This window comes from Epinephelus fuscoguttatus, linkage group LG9, assembly GCF_011397635.1.
Source record: "Epinephelus fuscoguttatus linkage group LG9, E.fuscoguttatus.final_Chr_v1".
NCBI lineage: Eukaryota > Metazoa > Chordata > Actinopteri > Perciformes > Serranidae > Epinephelus > Epinephelus fuscoguttatus.
Window position 1 is genome coordinate 23,683,498 of NC_064760.1, and position 17,108 is coordinate 23,700,605.

At 41.6% G+C, this 17,108-nt stretch overlaps 1 protein-coding gene across 1 annotated transcript in view; it reads left to right on the forward strand.

The window, feature by feature from the left end:
* The window catches only part of LOC125895029 (protein diaphanous homolog 1), a 52,293-nt gene that overhangs the window by 24,943 nt on the left and 10,242 nt on the right, over positions 1 to 17,108 (forward strand). Inside the window, exons 2-10 of the mRNA XM_049586799.1 lie at positions 1,887 to 2,065; positions 2,201 to 2,295; positions 3,307 to 3,408; positions 3,791 to 4,030; positions 6,012 to 6,141; positions 6,320 to 6,443; positions 6,614 to 6,779; positions 7,289 to 7,421; positions 11,791 to 11,880. Coding sequence (XP_049442756.1) covers positions 1,887 to 2,065; positions 2,201 to 2,295; positions 3,307 to 3,408; positions 3,791 to 4,030; positions 6,012 to 6,141; positions 6,320 to 6,443; positions 6,614 to 6,779; positions 7,289 to 7,421; positions 11,791 to 11,880 — 1,259 coding nt within the window. The remainder of the gene's footprint in view (positions 1 to 1,886; positions 2,066 to 2,200; positions 2,296 to 3,306; positions 3,409 to 3,790; positions 4,031 to 6,011; positions 6,142 to 6,319; positions 6,444 to 6,613; positions 6,780 to 7,288; positions 7,422 to 11,790; positions 11,881 to 17,108) is intronic.

Here is a 17,108-nt window from a genome sequence, read left to right on the forward strand (position 1 = left end):
TAGGTTAACCTAAATTACAATCGATAATAAATGTTAGTAACAGTCAGCTGTAGGGAGGTCTGTCTCCACAACATCAAGTCATTATTTTACAATGGTTACAGAGGTTCAGTCCTGATAGCCTTGTCTGTTGTCGTGAACATTTAATTTTAGCTTCTGATGTCATAACATGAGGCAATTACCAGGCAGTGGAAGCAGGTGGGCTGCTCATCGCACATGGGGCTATTTTTTATTTGTATTGTTTGTCTGTGTGTTTCAGACAGAAAGTGACAAAGAGATACAGCATGCTTGTACTGTACATTCTGTGCCAGTACTCCTGGCTGTTTTCCAGACAGTGATTCTTGCTTCCTGTTACTGTCTGGGTTTTACAAAGATAAAGTACAGGCAAGGCCACACTGAGGAGTGGCAGAGGAAAAAGTGAGCGGATCCTCCAGTTTTTTATCGACTTATCACTATACAGAAAGTACGTAAAAATGAGAAATGGTTGAGGCCGTTGAGTGAAAATTTGGAATATTTGTGGTATTGACACCAAGATATACTCCTCGGCATTTTCCAGTACCTGTTACATTGTTATTTTAATTAAAGCCAAGGCACCCACTATGGCAGGGTATTGTTTAAAAAGTGACAATACTAGTGCCATTACCAGTAGCCTTAAAGTGGAATCGATACCAATAGAGAAATTCAGTTGATGCCTTTTAATTCTACTTTCTTTGATACTCATAAATTGAATACAAGAATTTAGTTGCGTAAATGCCACATGCATGTAGTATAGCCATATTTTCAAATGTTTAGATGGCATCTCGGCACGCTGAGCTGCCAACTCCATCAAATACACTGCACTCTTCTTCACCACATCACAATATGCCTTATATGGGTATCAAGTACTGATACTTAGGCCTAGCCCCCACTAGCAATTGTTTTAATCATGAATTAATATTCAGATTTTCTTGATGAAATGTCCATAAGCATGCCAAATGCTCATCTCAAGTTACCTCAGGCCAGAACTGTCTGACAAAATTACTTATTTTGACCCACAGTTATAAGGCATGTCCTAAATAAAAGGAGCTCCTCGCATTTGAGAATCTGTAGCAGGAAAAGCTGATGAGTTTTGACAAAGAGAACATGTTTGGTTGATGGACTAATGACTCCAGCACTAATCATGATACAAGACTTTTGTACTGCACTATCACATGAATGTTAAATTGAGTAAGAGTGGTTAGATAATATTGGCAGAAACAATGAACAGCTGTGACATCATGTACTCTGCTGACCTCAGGTCTGATGTGCCTGCGTACAGTGGGCTATCATGTGGTCAAACCCATGTGCTTGTTCATCTTTCACTCCTAATTCTCATCCAGCGCACGTTCCCCCCCACACACTGACACATCCTTACAGTCAGAATCCTGACCTTGTCAGAACAAGTTTATGTGAAGTGTTCCTGTCAAGTGCGTGTGTGTGTGTGTGTGTGTATGTGTGATGAAATGTACTGTACGTGCATATGTGTAAGCTGATTGAAAACTTTAAATGCCTTACAGCTGAAAAACGTCTGACCGTATTTACCAGGCCCACACACGCCAGGGATGTCTTACCCCCAGTGTTACAGCCATTTCATAGCAGTTCCATCATACCCAAGGCCAGTGATACAATAATCCTAACACCTCCGTGACACCATACAGTTGGGAGGGAATGAAAAAAGTGAAGGCCGTGCCAAGTCTGTCAGTTTTCATAGCCGTCACAAAGGCCCTCTATCCATCCCTCTTGTCCACTTCTCTCTCTGTTAAAGAACCCACTGAATTTACCACCGTCCTTTCCAACATTTTTTCTATTATCTAGCTGTACCAGTCACCTCTTGTTAAGAAAATTACCAAGAAATGCACTTTCTAACAAAGTCTCTCCTGTCTTCTATCCTCCGAATATTCCCATCCCACCCCCCACCCTGATCCCCACATTTTTCTATCCACCTCTCCAGCCAAAAAGGAACAGGACGGTGGAGATGAGAAGAAGCAGACGCAGAAGAAGAAGGTGAAGGAGCTGAAGATTCTTGACTCCAAGTCTTCACAGAACCTTTGTAAGTCCACACTGATACCCATGTACTAATGACACTGCTTTTTACATACCTTCAGTAAACACCAACACACTAAAGTGTTCAACTATATCCTCACTGGCTTGCAATAAGCGCTCTTAATTGTGTTTGCTCATACAGCCATTTTCCTGGGATCATTCCGTCTCCCTTATGAAGACATCAAGAGTGCCATCCTGGAGGTTAATGACAAGGTCATCACAGAGTCCATGGTTCAGGTACAGAGCTCAGATCTGCCCGACTGTTGGTGTACAAGGTTCTATGTATGCAACTACTCATGCATGTTTTAACAGTATAGTGTTGGGTGTGAAAAGTTAGTTTTATTTGTATTGTTTTCTCTTGTGTCTTTCAGAGTAGATTGGTTTAAAATGGCAACAAACAAGTTTTTTGCTTTAACATACAATTGTGAAGTAAATATTGATTGAACAATGAATTGGCTGTAGAATCATTACACCCCATAAGCCTTGCTTCCATCATGCAATTCTGTCTTCCACTTGGTACGGTCTCCCAAAAAATGAAGGTTCAATTTATGGCACAGAAGAAGTGTGTCAGCCCTTTCACAGTCAGAACAGGGAGAGAATGGCACTTTTGGTTTTCCCAGTAGCCATCAGTAACTATCCCCCCAGTTACCAAATAATTTCAATGCAAGTTCTTTGCAATTACTGTCTGCAGTAGCAGAAATGGCAGATGGTGGAACAACCGAAGAAACTCAAACTGTGGAAAACAAAATGTGTTATTGGTAGTTGCCAGGCTCTTAGGAAAATGGGAAGCGATCCGGCTGTCTTTGCGTCAGCAACACTAACAATAATACTTCTTGGAAATACCGGGGGGGGGGGGGATAAGCTGAAAAGTTGTTCGTTTTTTTAGAATAATGAGCAACTGTAACGAGAAGGAGAAAATGTATTGAGTTCATAGTATATTCTAGTGACAGCAAGCTTCTGTGTCCTTTAGCACATATTAAATTTTATTTTAGTTAACCAGGAAGTCCTTTGAGATACATTGTCCCTCTTACAAGACAGACTGGGCATTTTAAGATGGGCGTCATATAACTGCATAAGAAGACATGTGCTTTAAGGTTCTTCACACTGAATCTTCAGAGCTACTGACCCTGCACACTGATTGTCCTTCACAGTGGAATAACCCACAGAAGATTTTCTGTTAAAGGTTCCATCACACAAATGTCTCCACATCCTGATAGTTCTTTATATTTTGCTCTCATTGTCACATAGAACCTGATCAAACTGCTGCCACCAGCAGAGCAGCTGAGCACCCTCGGAGAGATGAAGGATGAATATGATGACCTGGCTGAGTCGGAGCAGTTTGGAGTAGTGGTGAGCCAACATACACACCAACAAACACAAAACAATTGCTTTTGTAAAATGTGTGCAGTTCAAATTGTCAGCTGACTTGGACATGACTAACCACAAACATAGCGGGAAAATCACTTTAATGGCAAATGAGGCATAGAAAATGTCGAAGCACTGAGATAGGGTCATACCGTTGTCAACATATTAGACACAGAAAATCCTCCTGCTGTTAAACACAGACTGCGTTGTTCAACTGTGGAAGATGTGAGTAATGAATGAAATCCCCTTTTTTATCACACACAACTGCACACACACGCACACACACACACACACACACACACACACACACACACAATCTATGTGGCATCAGATATACCAGGAATGGGTCCCTCTTTTCTCTCTCCAGATGTCCGGCGTGAAGCGGCTGATGCCTCGGCTTCAGGCCATCCTGTTCAAGCTGCAGTTTGAGGAGCAGCTGAACAACATCAAGCCAGATGTGGTGTCTGTGACTGCAGCCTGTGAGGAGCTCAGTAAAAGCCAGAACTTTGCCAAGCTGCTAGAGATCATCCTACTTGTCGGGAATTACATGAATGCGGGCTCCCGCAATGGAAAGGCATTCGGCTTCTCCATATCATACCTGTGCAAGGTAAAATAAAGTGTAGACGTGATGTACACACACATACACAGTAAAAACTGAATCAGTGCACTGGAGCAGCCTTTACTCTTAACCTTTTGTATATATCTTTGAGGTCAAGGGTGGAAATGCTGATATATAATAAATTACATTAAACTGGGCCCCACAAGAGTAAAGCTCTCACCTTAAAGGGGCAGTTTAACCCAAAATCTAAAGTACATATTTGTCCTCTTACCTGTGGTGCTATTTATCAGTCTAGATTGTTTTGTTGTGAGTTCCTGAGTGTTGAAGATATCAGCCCTAGAGAGCCTTCTCTTGAATATAATGGAAGTAGATGGCACTCGTCTGGTGCTTAGATTGCCTAAAAATACATTTTTAAAAAACTCAACAGCAATGTCTCTCTCCAGAATAATCCACAGACCTGTTAGCAGTTTCATGTAGGGACTATTTTCTCCCTATTGAACTATACCTGTCAACTGTGTCACCAGGCAGAAGGAAGCGTGCACCTAGTGCCAGCTCACTTAGCATCAATGAGCTAACTAATGTTACAGTTCAGCCGGGGAGTACATAAGCAATGTTTACATCTTGTACTGTCACAAGCACAAGCCTTTTGTCCGTGAGTAGACAGTGTTGGGAAGGTTACTTTTTAAATAAAATTGATTACAGATTAATATAACTATTTTAATTACTTCATCAAAGTAATGTAATTTAAGAGATGCAGTTACTTTCATACATTTGTTTTAAACTGGACAATGAAGTTGAAAAGTCCTTAAAACGTAACTCTTAAACCAGGCAGTGTGAACCTCACAACGGTACTCAACACTGATTACTGTCAAACGTTTATTGAAGGCCCTTCAGTGTAATGAAGTATATATAATGTTATATTCTACATTATCAGCTTTTACCAAAACAAATATATTCAGATTTAACCCCTTCGTAATCACCAACATTTTGATTAATGACTGTAATCTAATTCCATATTTTTTCAGTAACTTTAACAGTGTCACAATTACATTTCTCTTGTAATTTACATTTATCTTGTAATCTATTACATGTAACTAGTTATACCCTAACACTGTGAGTAGAGGCTTCCTTCTTTGTGGGGATACAGTAGGTGGGTGTAGTTTGGTAGAAAGAAAATAGTTCCTACATGAAACTGCTCACAACAACATCTGTGGATTATCTTGAGTAACTTGGTTATGATTTCTGGAAGGAGGCATTGCTGTTGATTTTTAAAAATGTATTTTTTGGCACTTTGAGCACTGCAAGTGGAGTGCCATCTAGTTCTGTTATATTCGAGAGAAGGCAGACATCTCTAAGGCCGATACCTCCAAGACTCAGTAACTCACACTAAAAAAGTCGAGGTAGCACTACAGGTAGAAAAAAAAAAAAAGCAATTTTGGTTTGCAGTAGCCTGTCTTTGTAACAGTGCCCTACCTGCAGTGTGGTCAATATCACAGAAAGCACTAAATCAATTCACTGCCCATGTCTATAGCTTCACATATTTTTAACACTGAATTATGGCGTCATACTTAACGAAAACAAAGCAGAATCTGTGCCTGTGCCATAGTATTTATTTTTACACAACTAAATGACATGAAACACATGTACATAGACAATAACATGCAAAGGCTTTCCCCAAGGCCTTTTCAATATTAGCTTTAGGTGTGCAGTAACACAGATATAAACATGCACAGATGGTCTCATAAATCCCTCATCAGTACGGTGATGCTACATCATAAGTATAACCACAGTGATGTCTACACTATACTGTTCATTTTATGGTATTCTTACCTGTTGAAAAGCCACCATGGACACACAATGAGTGCATAGATGCTGGAATTTTGGATTCTGATAAGCTGGCTTGAACAGCTGTTTTTACATATCTTTAAACACAGAAGTGCAAAACACTGACAGTGCATGCAGACATTAAATACTTTGATTGATTGCCATCTCAGTGTACCATTTTGAAATCAATTCTTCTCCCAATCAGCTGCGAGACACCAAATCAGCTGATCTGAAGCAGACGCTGCTCCATTTCCTCGCTGATGTGTGCCAGGAGCAGTATCCTGATATCATGGGCTTCCCAGATGAGCTCATCCATGTGGAAAAGGCCAGCAGAGGTACAAGGGACATCTGACTGATCTCTATACATATCCATCCCTAAATAGTATCACCCGTTAGAACCCTCTGGTTCTTATTGATACAGTGTGCTCTCATTGTTATAGTCATGTGACAGAACAACAGTCCATTATAGGCTGTGTATGTAAGTGCTCGGCATCATTTTTCTTCCCCCTGCAGTTTCTGCAGAGACCATTCAGAAGAACCTTGAGCTGATGGGCCGTCAGATCAAGACCCTGGAAAAAGATCTGGAAACTTTCCCACCTCCACAAAATGACAAGGACCTGTTTGCTGAGAAAATGTCCATATCCTTTTTATTCAGTTATATGTTTAATTAATTATTAAGCAATTGCCTGAAACAGTCTGTTTATATGAAAATTCAAGCAACAGCTCTTGCCATCATGAATTACATTTTTATGCCTTGTTAAGGTACAAAATTATGTGTGCCCTGTGTTCCTTAACACCATGTTTCCACAGTTTTATTGGTACCGCTCGTGAGCAGCATGAGAAACTGGATCTGCTACATAAGAATATGGAGAAGCAATATAATGACCTGGGAGAGTACTTTGTCTTTGACCCGAAAAAGATGTCAATAGAGGAATTCTTTGGGGACATCAACAACTTTAAAAACATGTTCCAGGTGTGTTTTTGTGCACGTGAATGAACTGACTTGAGTCTTATCTGCAGGTGTGGTTTTCAGTTTTAACCCACCAACCAAATCAAACTCTTACACATACAGCATAAAGACATACACACAAGTGGAGTTGAAAAAAGTGAAGTAGCTGAAAGAGGGAAAGATGAAAGACAAATGTCAAACCTGGAAAAAGACAAAAGGCCTCACACCTGCTTGTATTGACATAATAACGAATGAAAGTGACTCCATTATATTTTAAGTTTATATATCAACTGCCAATGTGCCGTTTGGGAGGGCTCCCACAGGAGATAACTTGTTTTACCAGTTATTGAGCATAACTGCCATCCACTGGTGTTGAAGTTATGTTTACATACATAGATATCCATCACATCCATCATGCACCTGTCTAAGAATCACTTTGGTACTTTTCACACTAAGTTATCCACACCAAACGCTCACATTTAATCTGCAAACACACACAGTCTAATATCATTTTCTCTTTCTTCCCCCACCAGCAAGCAGTGAAGGAGAATCAGAAGAGGAAGGAGGCTGAGGAGAAGATAAAGAGGGCCAAGCTGGCCAGGGAAAAGGCAGAGAAGGAGAAGGAGGAGAAGCTCAAGAAGAGCCAGCTCCTCGACATCAACGCAGGTCATAATTGCTGGATCATGTCTGTTTACCTGTGTGTGACTGAAAGAGAGAGAAACACTCCACTTGTCTCAGTTTGTATTTCCTTCAGACTCCAGTTGGGGGCAGTCAGAGTCCACGCTTCTGTGGAACATTTGTGTGTGTGTGTGTGTGTGTGTGTGAGAGAGAAAGAACAACCCATCAGTATTTAGAGTTAATCTAATGTTGATGACCTGTGTTTTGAAGAATAATAATAAGCTTCACAGAAACTGAGAACCAGTGGGATGTATATAAGGAACTGCTCGACCTCTTTTCACTCCTCTCGTGAACGGGGGGATTTGCTTCCATAAAAGAGGACGGAAAGAGCTCCTAAATCTCTTTATCACCAAAAACATATTTCCACTCTTCTATAAGATGCTGTTATACTTTGAGAAATGCTTGCAGCATATTGTCCTGCGTAGCACACACACATACATTCTTGCTCGCTCATCCTCGTATACACACAGTTAACACTCAAATCCTGCCTTGCAGACACACATTTATGCACAGGCACTTTTTTTTCTCCTCCTTCTCTCAGACTGACCTAGTTTCAGTACATTCCTCCTCTCTCTGGCTCCAGTCATGTTCTCCTGGGACTCCACAGTTCCACAGTCAAAATTTGCTTCAGCCTCGATGCAGTCTGTGTATGTTTGCATGCATGTGTGTTACAGTATTACTTCTTTCTTCGTTTGAATGTTTGTGTTTTACTTTCCCCATGAGTTGGAAAACGCTTGTTTTGGCCAAAGTGTTTCTGCACTCTGTGTGTATACGAATGTGTATTTGTGTCTATTCTGTGAGCCTCTTTTACAAAAAGTCTCTCTGGCCTTTCTGCTAGTGCTCCAAGTTCCAGCTGGCTTCTCCTCTCCTCTCTTTCTTGCTTTTGTTCCATCACTGCCTCCTCTTTTTTTTTCTTTCCCTCCCCCCCGTCAAATCATTTAAAGGGCACTTAAAGGCACAGCCAGCACTGAGGCTCCACTTGGAATATTTTGTGTCTGTGTTTAAAGTACAGAGCAGGCATTTGTGGTAGAAAGTAAGGTAGTCAAATTTCATGTTCAGCCTCTAGAGGCATGCGTGAATGGAACATAATAGTGCTTCTAAGATGTGTGTGTGCGTGCACTAGTGGGCTAGAGATCATTTACATACAGGTGGCATATTTGACTGCCCCTGTAGCCCGGCGTCATTCAACACCCCCCTATTTAAATTCAACCACACACAAATCTAGCATACACACACCTGGTCTTTGTTCCATATTTGCTTATAACCATCATACTGGATGGCTTTCTACACAAAGGTTGTTTTCAGCAGCGACACTTTCGCACGCTCATATCTTCCTTGTTCCCTTTTCTCTCTCAATTCCCCACCCATCAGCTCACATACCCTCACTATCTCATGAATTCTCTGAATGTTCCTCTTCTCCCTCTGTAAACATAATATCCCAGTTGGTGGTTAAATCCTGGAAGGTCAGTGTGTGTTTGCATTTTGTGGCCTTGTCATTCCCCTGTGAGTCAGACAGACAGACGCTCACTCAGTGGAGCCTCAGTTTACACATGTGCTAAGCATGTGATGTCGGTTGTAGTGAATAACTGATCCTTGAGAGACTCTTTGTAGATCAATACTTGTTTTATTTTTTTTTCATAATCTAATCAGTAAGTGCTTTTACTTGGCTTTATTTGGCTCTCATAAAAAATGGAAGCTCAGGATTCAGGGAGCCAGACTGCCACACCCAAATATCCACATTCACCATCTGTGCTTAAAGTAATTTCATCTGATAAACACTGTCTACTACTGTAATGAAAAATCCATCCCTGGCTGTTATACACTCATCTTTGGAAACATGCCAGAGTACTTAGCTGCTGATATTTTCTTATTTCCACAGCTAGGTGTCAGTACTGCCTGTAAAAGATTGTGTGAGGCTGTGGGTTTTTTATGTATGAGTCAAAAGGGTGTGCGCATGTGTGGTTTACACACCCACTCAGATGCTGGCTTGGGAACTGCCACTAGGAGTGCTCGTGCTCCACACAGTGAGCAAGTGAGAGAGTGGTGTGGGGGATGGGTAGGGATAGAGGGTAGTAGGGCAGCAGATGCTCTGTTAAGGATTAGACAGTGTTGTCTCTGAGAAAAGGAGGTAAGAGGAGCAGAGGAGAAAAGCACATGATGATAGAAGGGATGAGATGGGATAAGCCTGGGTAGTCTGTCTCACCCTGGTCCACTGTGAAAGAGGGGCATGATTATGGCACATTAGGAATATAGAAATTATGTCTCCCTCTTGAATATTGTCTTTCTTTCTCATCATCTTTTCCCCCTTTAATGTTTTTCTCTGTGTTAGTTGTTGCTTCTCTCTTCTCTGTAAATTTTTCCATTCAAGTCCACATCTGTTGTTGTGTGAACGTCCATTAGGGGTGCTACTGCTCCACACGAGATGCCGTCCTCCCTCTGTGTGTGTGTGTGTGTGTGTGTGTGTGTGTGTGTGTGCGGGGGTTTGTGTGCCAGATAGAATCTGTCAATGTGTGTGTGCATCCAGTGTAAATCAGATCCAAAGAGACATCTTTAAGAGCTCATGATCTAATGCTATCACACTAATTAATCCTTCTTATGTTCTTACTTGCTTCAAGCAGTACCATTCTGTTTGTATCATCATGCACGATAGCTGTGTCTGTGTGAAGTGTGTATGCGTGCTTGTGCTGCTCCCAGTCCATGCCACTATCATACTGATTTTGCCACCCCAGTTTTTTTTACACCATTTCAGTATTGATTCTCTATTGATTCTCAATGACACCACTAGTCAGATGTGTTTCACAGAAAAATCATGTCATTTAACAGAAGCACATGATCATCAACAAGTGTTTAAACACCAGGGTTTTTCCCCTAAAATGAGCCCCATTACTAGTCGCTAACAAACCACACATTGTAAAATTTCCTTTTGAGAAAGAAGACTCACATATGGCTTCATGAAATAGTGTTACCCTTCACCACACTCACACAGAAGCACTTCAGAGCTGTATGTATAAGGCTACACAGTACAGTGGCCCTAGGACATTCTAGTTTTAGATGAGAGTTCACTCGGTCATCAACGCGCCTGTTTTATACACAGCCATGTCATTGTTTGGTCCCACTCAAGCCTCCAGTACATACTCACATATAGGTTTGTGTGTTTCTGTGCCTCCATCAGTGGTTTAAGCCAACCATGTGATTAGTGTGAGTGGAAATGTGCCAGATGTGTTTCCCCGGAAGGAGAAAAACAAGGCCTGCATCATCCTGATCTGTCTGTGCAGTTCCACGACATGAACATTGAGGGGTGTATGTGAGCTGTGGAAGGCCTGTGGAGTGTATGAGGGAGAGTTTCTCTGACGTGACAGGCAAGACCACAGGCCATCTGCTTCATGGCTTACTGCAGGATTAGGTGTAGTGTGTATGTGTGTATGTGTGTTTGTGTGAGCAGAGCTGTGTGTGTTGGTGTTTGGGGGGTTGGGGAGGTGACGACATAAACCTTTAACCCCCAACCTCACTGCCCCCTTTGCCAGACCCCTCTGTCTCCATTCAGGTTCAAATAGAAATAATTAAAACCATCTGCCTGAGCGCTGAGCTATGCCACTGAATCCTGCCCACAAAACAATCATGACAACACTCACACACTTGTACACACAGCAGCGTCACCATGGAGTACCCCCCTCCTTCCCTGATCCCTTATTTTTCAGACCACCAGAGTCTGTGCAGAGAATGTGGATGTAAACAAACACAAACAATATGACCACCCGTACTAACTGTACCTGTACACACACACACACACACACACACACACACGCACGCACAGATCCAAGGTTCCTTTTCCAGTCAGCACCTTTTTAACTGCAACCTGCAATTACTCATTCATTCTGTAGTATTTTAATGTTTATGAGGAGGTTTGGTTTCAGTGGGTGTGTCTGTCCAGTAAGGCTGTGTTTGTGTTATAGAGGTTATCTCCCAGAACGTGGTGTGTAGCCCCCAGCAGAGACAGTATCTGAACTAGGTCACTGGCTATCTAGGTTAATGTAGCTAATTTACCAACGTGGCCACGTGGCTGGTAAATAACCTCTCTGCCCACGTGTGTGTTGGCGTGTCTGAGAGAAACAGTGATAGGTAGAGGGTTTAGAAAAACCACCAATCACTCCCCTGTTGGTGGGAAGCAAAATTAGTGTGTATTTTAAGGTTGTATTGATTTAAAATAACATGGTTGTGGTTATGGAGTCGTGTGTGTGTGTGTGTGTGTGTGTGTGTGTGTGTGTGTGTGAGACATAAATAAAAGTTAAAATGTGACTCCACTTGTTGATTCAATCCAGTGTTTGATGATGCTGATGTTATATTTTGATGTTTACAGAGGGTGATGAAACTGGTATCATGGACGGCCTGTTGGAAGCGCTGCAGTCCGGCGCTGCTTTCAGGAGAAAGAGAGGACCACGGCAAGCAGGTACTCACACACCAGCAGCGCCATAAATCTTCATCAAACATGCAGATGTTTCAAAGTGTCATGTCTTACTTGATTTACAGATTTCTGTTTCCACTCACCGACATTTGTGGTATGCATACTATACTGAAACATGTGGAGCATATGAGACACATTTGTTCCATCTCTCTCCCTCTCTGTCTCTATGTTTCTGTCAATACACAACAACAGATTTGTTTGTGTTCCCCATGTCTCTGTTCCATCTGTTGCATGGCTCAGAGACTGTGGGTTGTGGTTGTATTCTCTGGCCACGGCTGCAGGGGGGGCAAAGCCAATTCCACCAATGGTTGGCACAACAACAAAAGAAGAGGCAGGGTGCCAAGGGGTGGGTGTGGACAGCAGGATACTTAAGAGAGGAACAACTGGTGAGGGTGTGGTTGTAGGAAAATGTAAGAGGAATATGAATGTAGAGCTAAGGAGGATAAACCAGTGTGTGAGTAGAAAGTTAAAGGAAGTGGGTGCATGGATGATAGGCACAATTTATTTTAAAAAGTATGAACAAAATACAAATAAAGTGGAAATAGACAAGTTGTTTTTAGCTTTAACTTATCATTATGAGGTAAACCTTGATTGCACAATGTAATGTCTATAGAGTAATGACATCACCAGTGATTAGATTGGTTCTCTGTAAGCCTCGCTTTCACTTTGTAATGCTGACTGCCACCTGTTATGATCTCCCAGGAACATAAAGGCTCAATTTACAACACAAAGAAACTGTGTTAACCATTGCACAAACAAAAGAGGAAGAGCCTACTGCTTTTGTTTTCCCCAGTAGCTATCTGTAGCTAACTTAAGTTACCAAACCTTATCATTGTAAGTTATTTGCAGTTACTATCCGCAGTAGTGGTACTGGCGGACGGTGGAACAACAGTGGTAACTTTAGAAAACAAATTGCAGTTTGCCCTGTGTTGTTGGTAGTTGCTAGGCTCTGAGGAAAACAAAATGCTGTTCAGTTGTCTTTGCCCCAGCAGAGCCAACCATAATACCAACTGGTTTGTAAAGTTGTCTGTTTTCACTTTAAGTCCCCCCTCCACGTAAAAATGTGTTTTGCATATCATTGTTTCAAATGTATCTGCTGAAGAAGGAATGTTTTTCTGCTCAGTCTTAATCTAAGTTTTTAAGACATTTACATATAAGTATGAGTGGACATTACAACCTGTTGGGAAGCCAGTCATGGTCCAGTATGCAACTTACACAAGTGCAAATTGAAAAACACACAGTATGCTGAAAATGGAAGTTGTAGACACTAGGGTGGTACACAGAAGTCAGGGTTTGGTGAGAGTTTGGTTCACACACAAAGAAAAATACATATGAAAAGATAGTTCCTTTTTTCTTTTTTAGCAGACAGTAGTGCAAGTGCCAAAGACAGACAAATCCTCCACCCACCACATCTGTATTACACTGTATAAACACTGAACACTTTCCCAAAATGCAATAGATGACCACAGGCTGTAAAAGCATCTGTCGTGGCTTCTTAACAAATCTAATCATTTCCACCTGTCTCACAATTAGTCTGATCCTTGGTCATACATAGGTGCTGTCATTTTCCTGCCCTGTCATGGCCACAGTGCATATTTAAGGTAGACTTCAATTCTAAACTCATTAGACTTGGCCATGACATTGAAATTACCAGTGTACATAGAATACTAAAAAGTAAAACTTGTGCTTTCGGAGAATTGTTTCAGTTAGTTCCACTGTATATCCAAACATTTGTCATCCCCATGATTGGCGCATCATGATGCCATAAATAGGTGTTTGATGTGTTTCTATTCATTTCTCCTACAAGTGTCAACACATGGTCCTTGTCTTTTACACTTGTCTCCCTCTGGTGCAGTTTATGCTGACCAGGAACCCGCAGTCGGGTCTTCCAGTCCTGGTGTTTCATTTGCACTCGCTGTAGTGTGACTGACTATCAGTTTGTTGTGCTAACTTCAGCACATGTTGCTAACAGCGTACGGCTGAAAATTTGCGGGCTGAACTTGCGCTTGTGGACTTCGGTTCCACATTACATGCATTAATGTACAAACTGTGTATTCTGCTTGCAGCTGTGTTCACCGTACTGTGACCCCTGTACCATGACTGGTTGGTATGAATACACGAAATTCAATCATAAAATTTATAGTGTAAGAACTCAAAATCTTTTTTCCATTTTTCTTTGAACAAAAAGTAGGAACACTGTTTTAGTCATTATTGGGTCCATGTCCTGTATATGAGGACATACTCCTGAGCACTAATCCAGTCTGTATTGACTTTCATTCAGGCCATGTTGTTCAGTCTTTAAGCTCAGGCCAGTAATCTGGTTAGCTACTTATTCTGCTGTGTGTCCCTCTGCCCAATCCAGTTACATTCACTTATTGGAGACTAAAGTATTTTTCTCCCTCTTTTCTGTTGTCTGTTTTTAAACTTGTACTCATACCACATGCTGTGGCTAATATGTCATGGTAAGACCATGCAAATGAAAATGGGGCAGTGTGAGCAGTCGGGATAGTAACTTTGTAATATGATTCCTTGAGTTGTGTGTAACTATGTGAGTGGGAAAGTGTCCAGTGCCCATTAACCGAGAGAGGGAGAGAGAGAGAGAGGGCGAGCCTGTATGTGTGTTTGTTCACATGCACTCATGTGTGGGTCGAGTATTCACACATAAGAGAGGCAGGGGAAGAGTGTGTGCAACCCAATACCTCCCTCAATAGAAGCCAGATGTGAAGCGGTGCTCCAGAGTGGAATAGCTCAGAGCCGGCGGGCAGACTGCACTCTTTCTTTCTTTTTTATGTCTCTCTTTCTTTCTCTGTCTTTTATCTTACTTTCATCCTTTTTACTTTCAATTACCAAATGCATTTATATAGCCTGCTAGCAGTAATTGTCCACAGCAATTAAACAGGGGTTGTAACAAGTGGTCCTCTAAGTCACGCTGAGAAAATCGCTAAGTGCAGCGAGCTCTCTCTAATCACAAACAGCTCGCGCTCATCACCACTAAACTGGCAGAGACAACAGTGAAAGGAGGAAATGGAGGGAGAGAAGCGGGAGCAGGGGAAAAGAGCACTGTATGAGAGAAAATGGGGCCCACTCGAGGGCTTAGTCAGTCACCCATAATACTGTTTGGCCACCTCACACTCCTAACAGGAAATACCTTCACATGTGTGTTTGAGACACAGAGGGAGAGAGAGGAGAGTCAGAGCCTTCCTCCCTACGCACACTTGTCTGTGGTAGGACAGAAGAAGGAAAATATAAGTGTCTGTGTGTATCACATCTCTACTCAGTGCCTCCTCCCTGTCTCCACTTTTCCCTCCGTCTTGTCATTTTTGTTTTCTTTTGCCAAAGTTCAGGGTTTTCCATGGCTGATGTGGAGAGTGTGAAGCCCTGCTGTGGCTTTTAGGCAATCTCATCTTTGTTAGTTTAAATTTTCTTCATGTTTAAAGACTGCTCCTTTCCAGTTACCCACTTTGTTTCATACACCCGGGAAGTCTTTCACCCACACACAATGGGAGTGTGTATTTGACTGGTTGGTTGAGTCAGAGGTCTTAATTTAGTGGAGCTGAAGTGGGAGGAGGCACATCCTGACTCTGGCTCTGCTGATATATATCTGGCACCAATGGGGCCACAGACAGCCTGTATGAGCAGGCAAAAAACACTCCTCTATCCAGATTATGTAGGCATGGAGAGTATTTTAGTGTTTACTCTATACTGTGTAATATAGCTATACAATTTACTGTGTACAGGAGGAGGATAAATCACTTAATTTGTTCCGTGCCTGTTATATAATAACCAGAGGTGGAATATAACTAAGTACATCTACTCAGTCTACAGTTTTGAGGTACTTTTTCAGTTTTCAGTGTACCATGCTGCACTGCAAGTGGTTCCTGAAGTTAGTATGTGTCTTTTATATAGCTGTATAATGGAACACTGGTACATCTGCTTTCTCATTTACTTTCTCTACTGACTCCTAAAGCAGTAGCTTGGGTTATACGGTCAACTTATGTACATCACTCCTTGAACCTGCACTTTGTGGTGAAAGTGCTTTATACGTTTTTGCTCCCTCATCTTAGTGACAGCTACAGAGTCACCTTAATACCTTGGTATTATGGTCACCTTAAAATAGATTATATATAATGAGGTTTGCATTTGAGATAGCAGTAGTAATAATCAGGAAGAATGTTGGTGTCAAGACACATTTTTTTTCCACATGATATAGATCTGGGGTAAATAAAGCACTCCATCAGAGTTTACCCAAATGGGAAAAAATGATTTACTTATTCTAATGTCAGTCAAAACATCAGTGAAGTTTGTACTTTATTTTTTAAGACAGGTGTTGCAAATGTATCTGTATCTGCTCCTATCAAGCCATGAATAAATATGCACTACACTTGAAGTTACTTTTACAAGTATTTTCTTTTACTTGCAGAAATGTAAAACTTTTCATAAACTCATTTCAAACAAGTTGTGCTACATAACCCAGTGCCTAGAGTCACTCCAAGAGCCACTCCCAACCATATTTTTGATCTGGTAGAAGAATCTTGCTGCCTTAAAGGTTCTGTATACAACATTCAGAGCATTAATACAGCAGCAAACAACTATTTACTAAGATATAGTGGAGTAATGGCCTCCTGAGCAGAGAATGTAGTCACACTCCCTATCTGTGTGTTGTACCTGAGCTTCTCTGTTCATTTTCTTAGTAGACAGTCTGGCAGCAAGTGCATGTTAGTGCATCTAAGTCCTGTGTGTGTGTCCCACTGGCTGGCTAATTCCTACAGCTTTGCACTTTGCTCATGCAGCAGTTACAGCTGATAAGCCCAGCCTGGCTCACGGTGTCATTGCAGATGCATAGTGCCCACCCTGCGGTTCCACCCCATGCTAGCAGCGTTGACCCCTTCAACACTTTTACTGTTATTAGTGATGTTAGTGCCGTTAGCTGCTAGCTGCCTCTTAGCCACCTCCATGTCAAAAGCTGTGTGCAGAAAACCTGAATCAGACTCTAAATGATCAATATGCTCTGAATGTCGTAAATAGCTCCTTTAAGGCTCTGCTCATAGCTTCCTATTTCTAAGTTTCAAGTTCTAAGAGTCAGAAATAACAATACAGAGCTAAGCTGCAAATGCTGAATGGAATGGAGATTTTTGTAATGATTATTTTGGTGGAGTTCTTAAAGCATGCAGTAGCTTTAATGACAATGTAAGGTATTGTATGTTCAGGGAAAT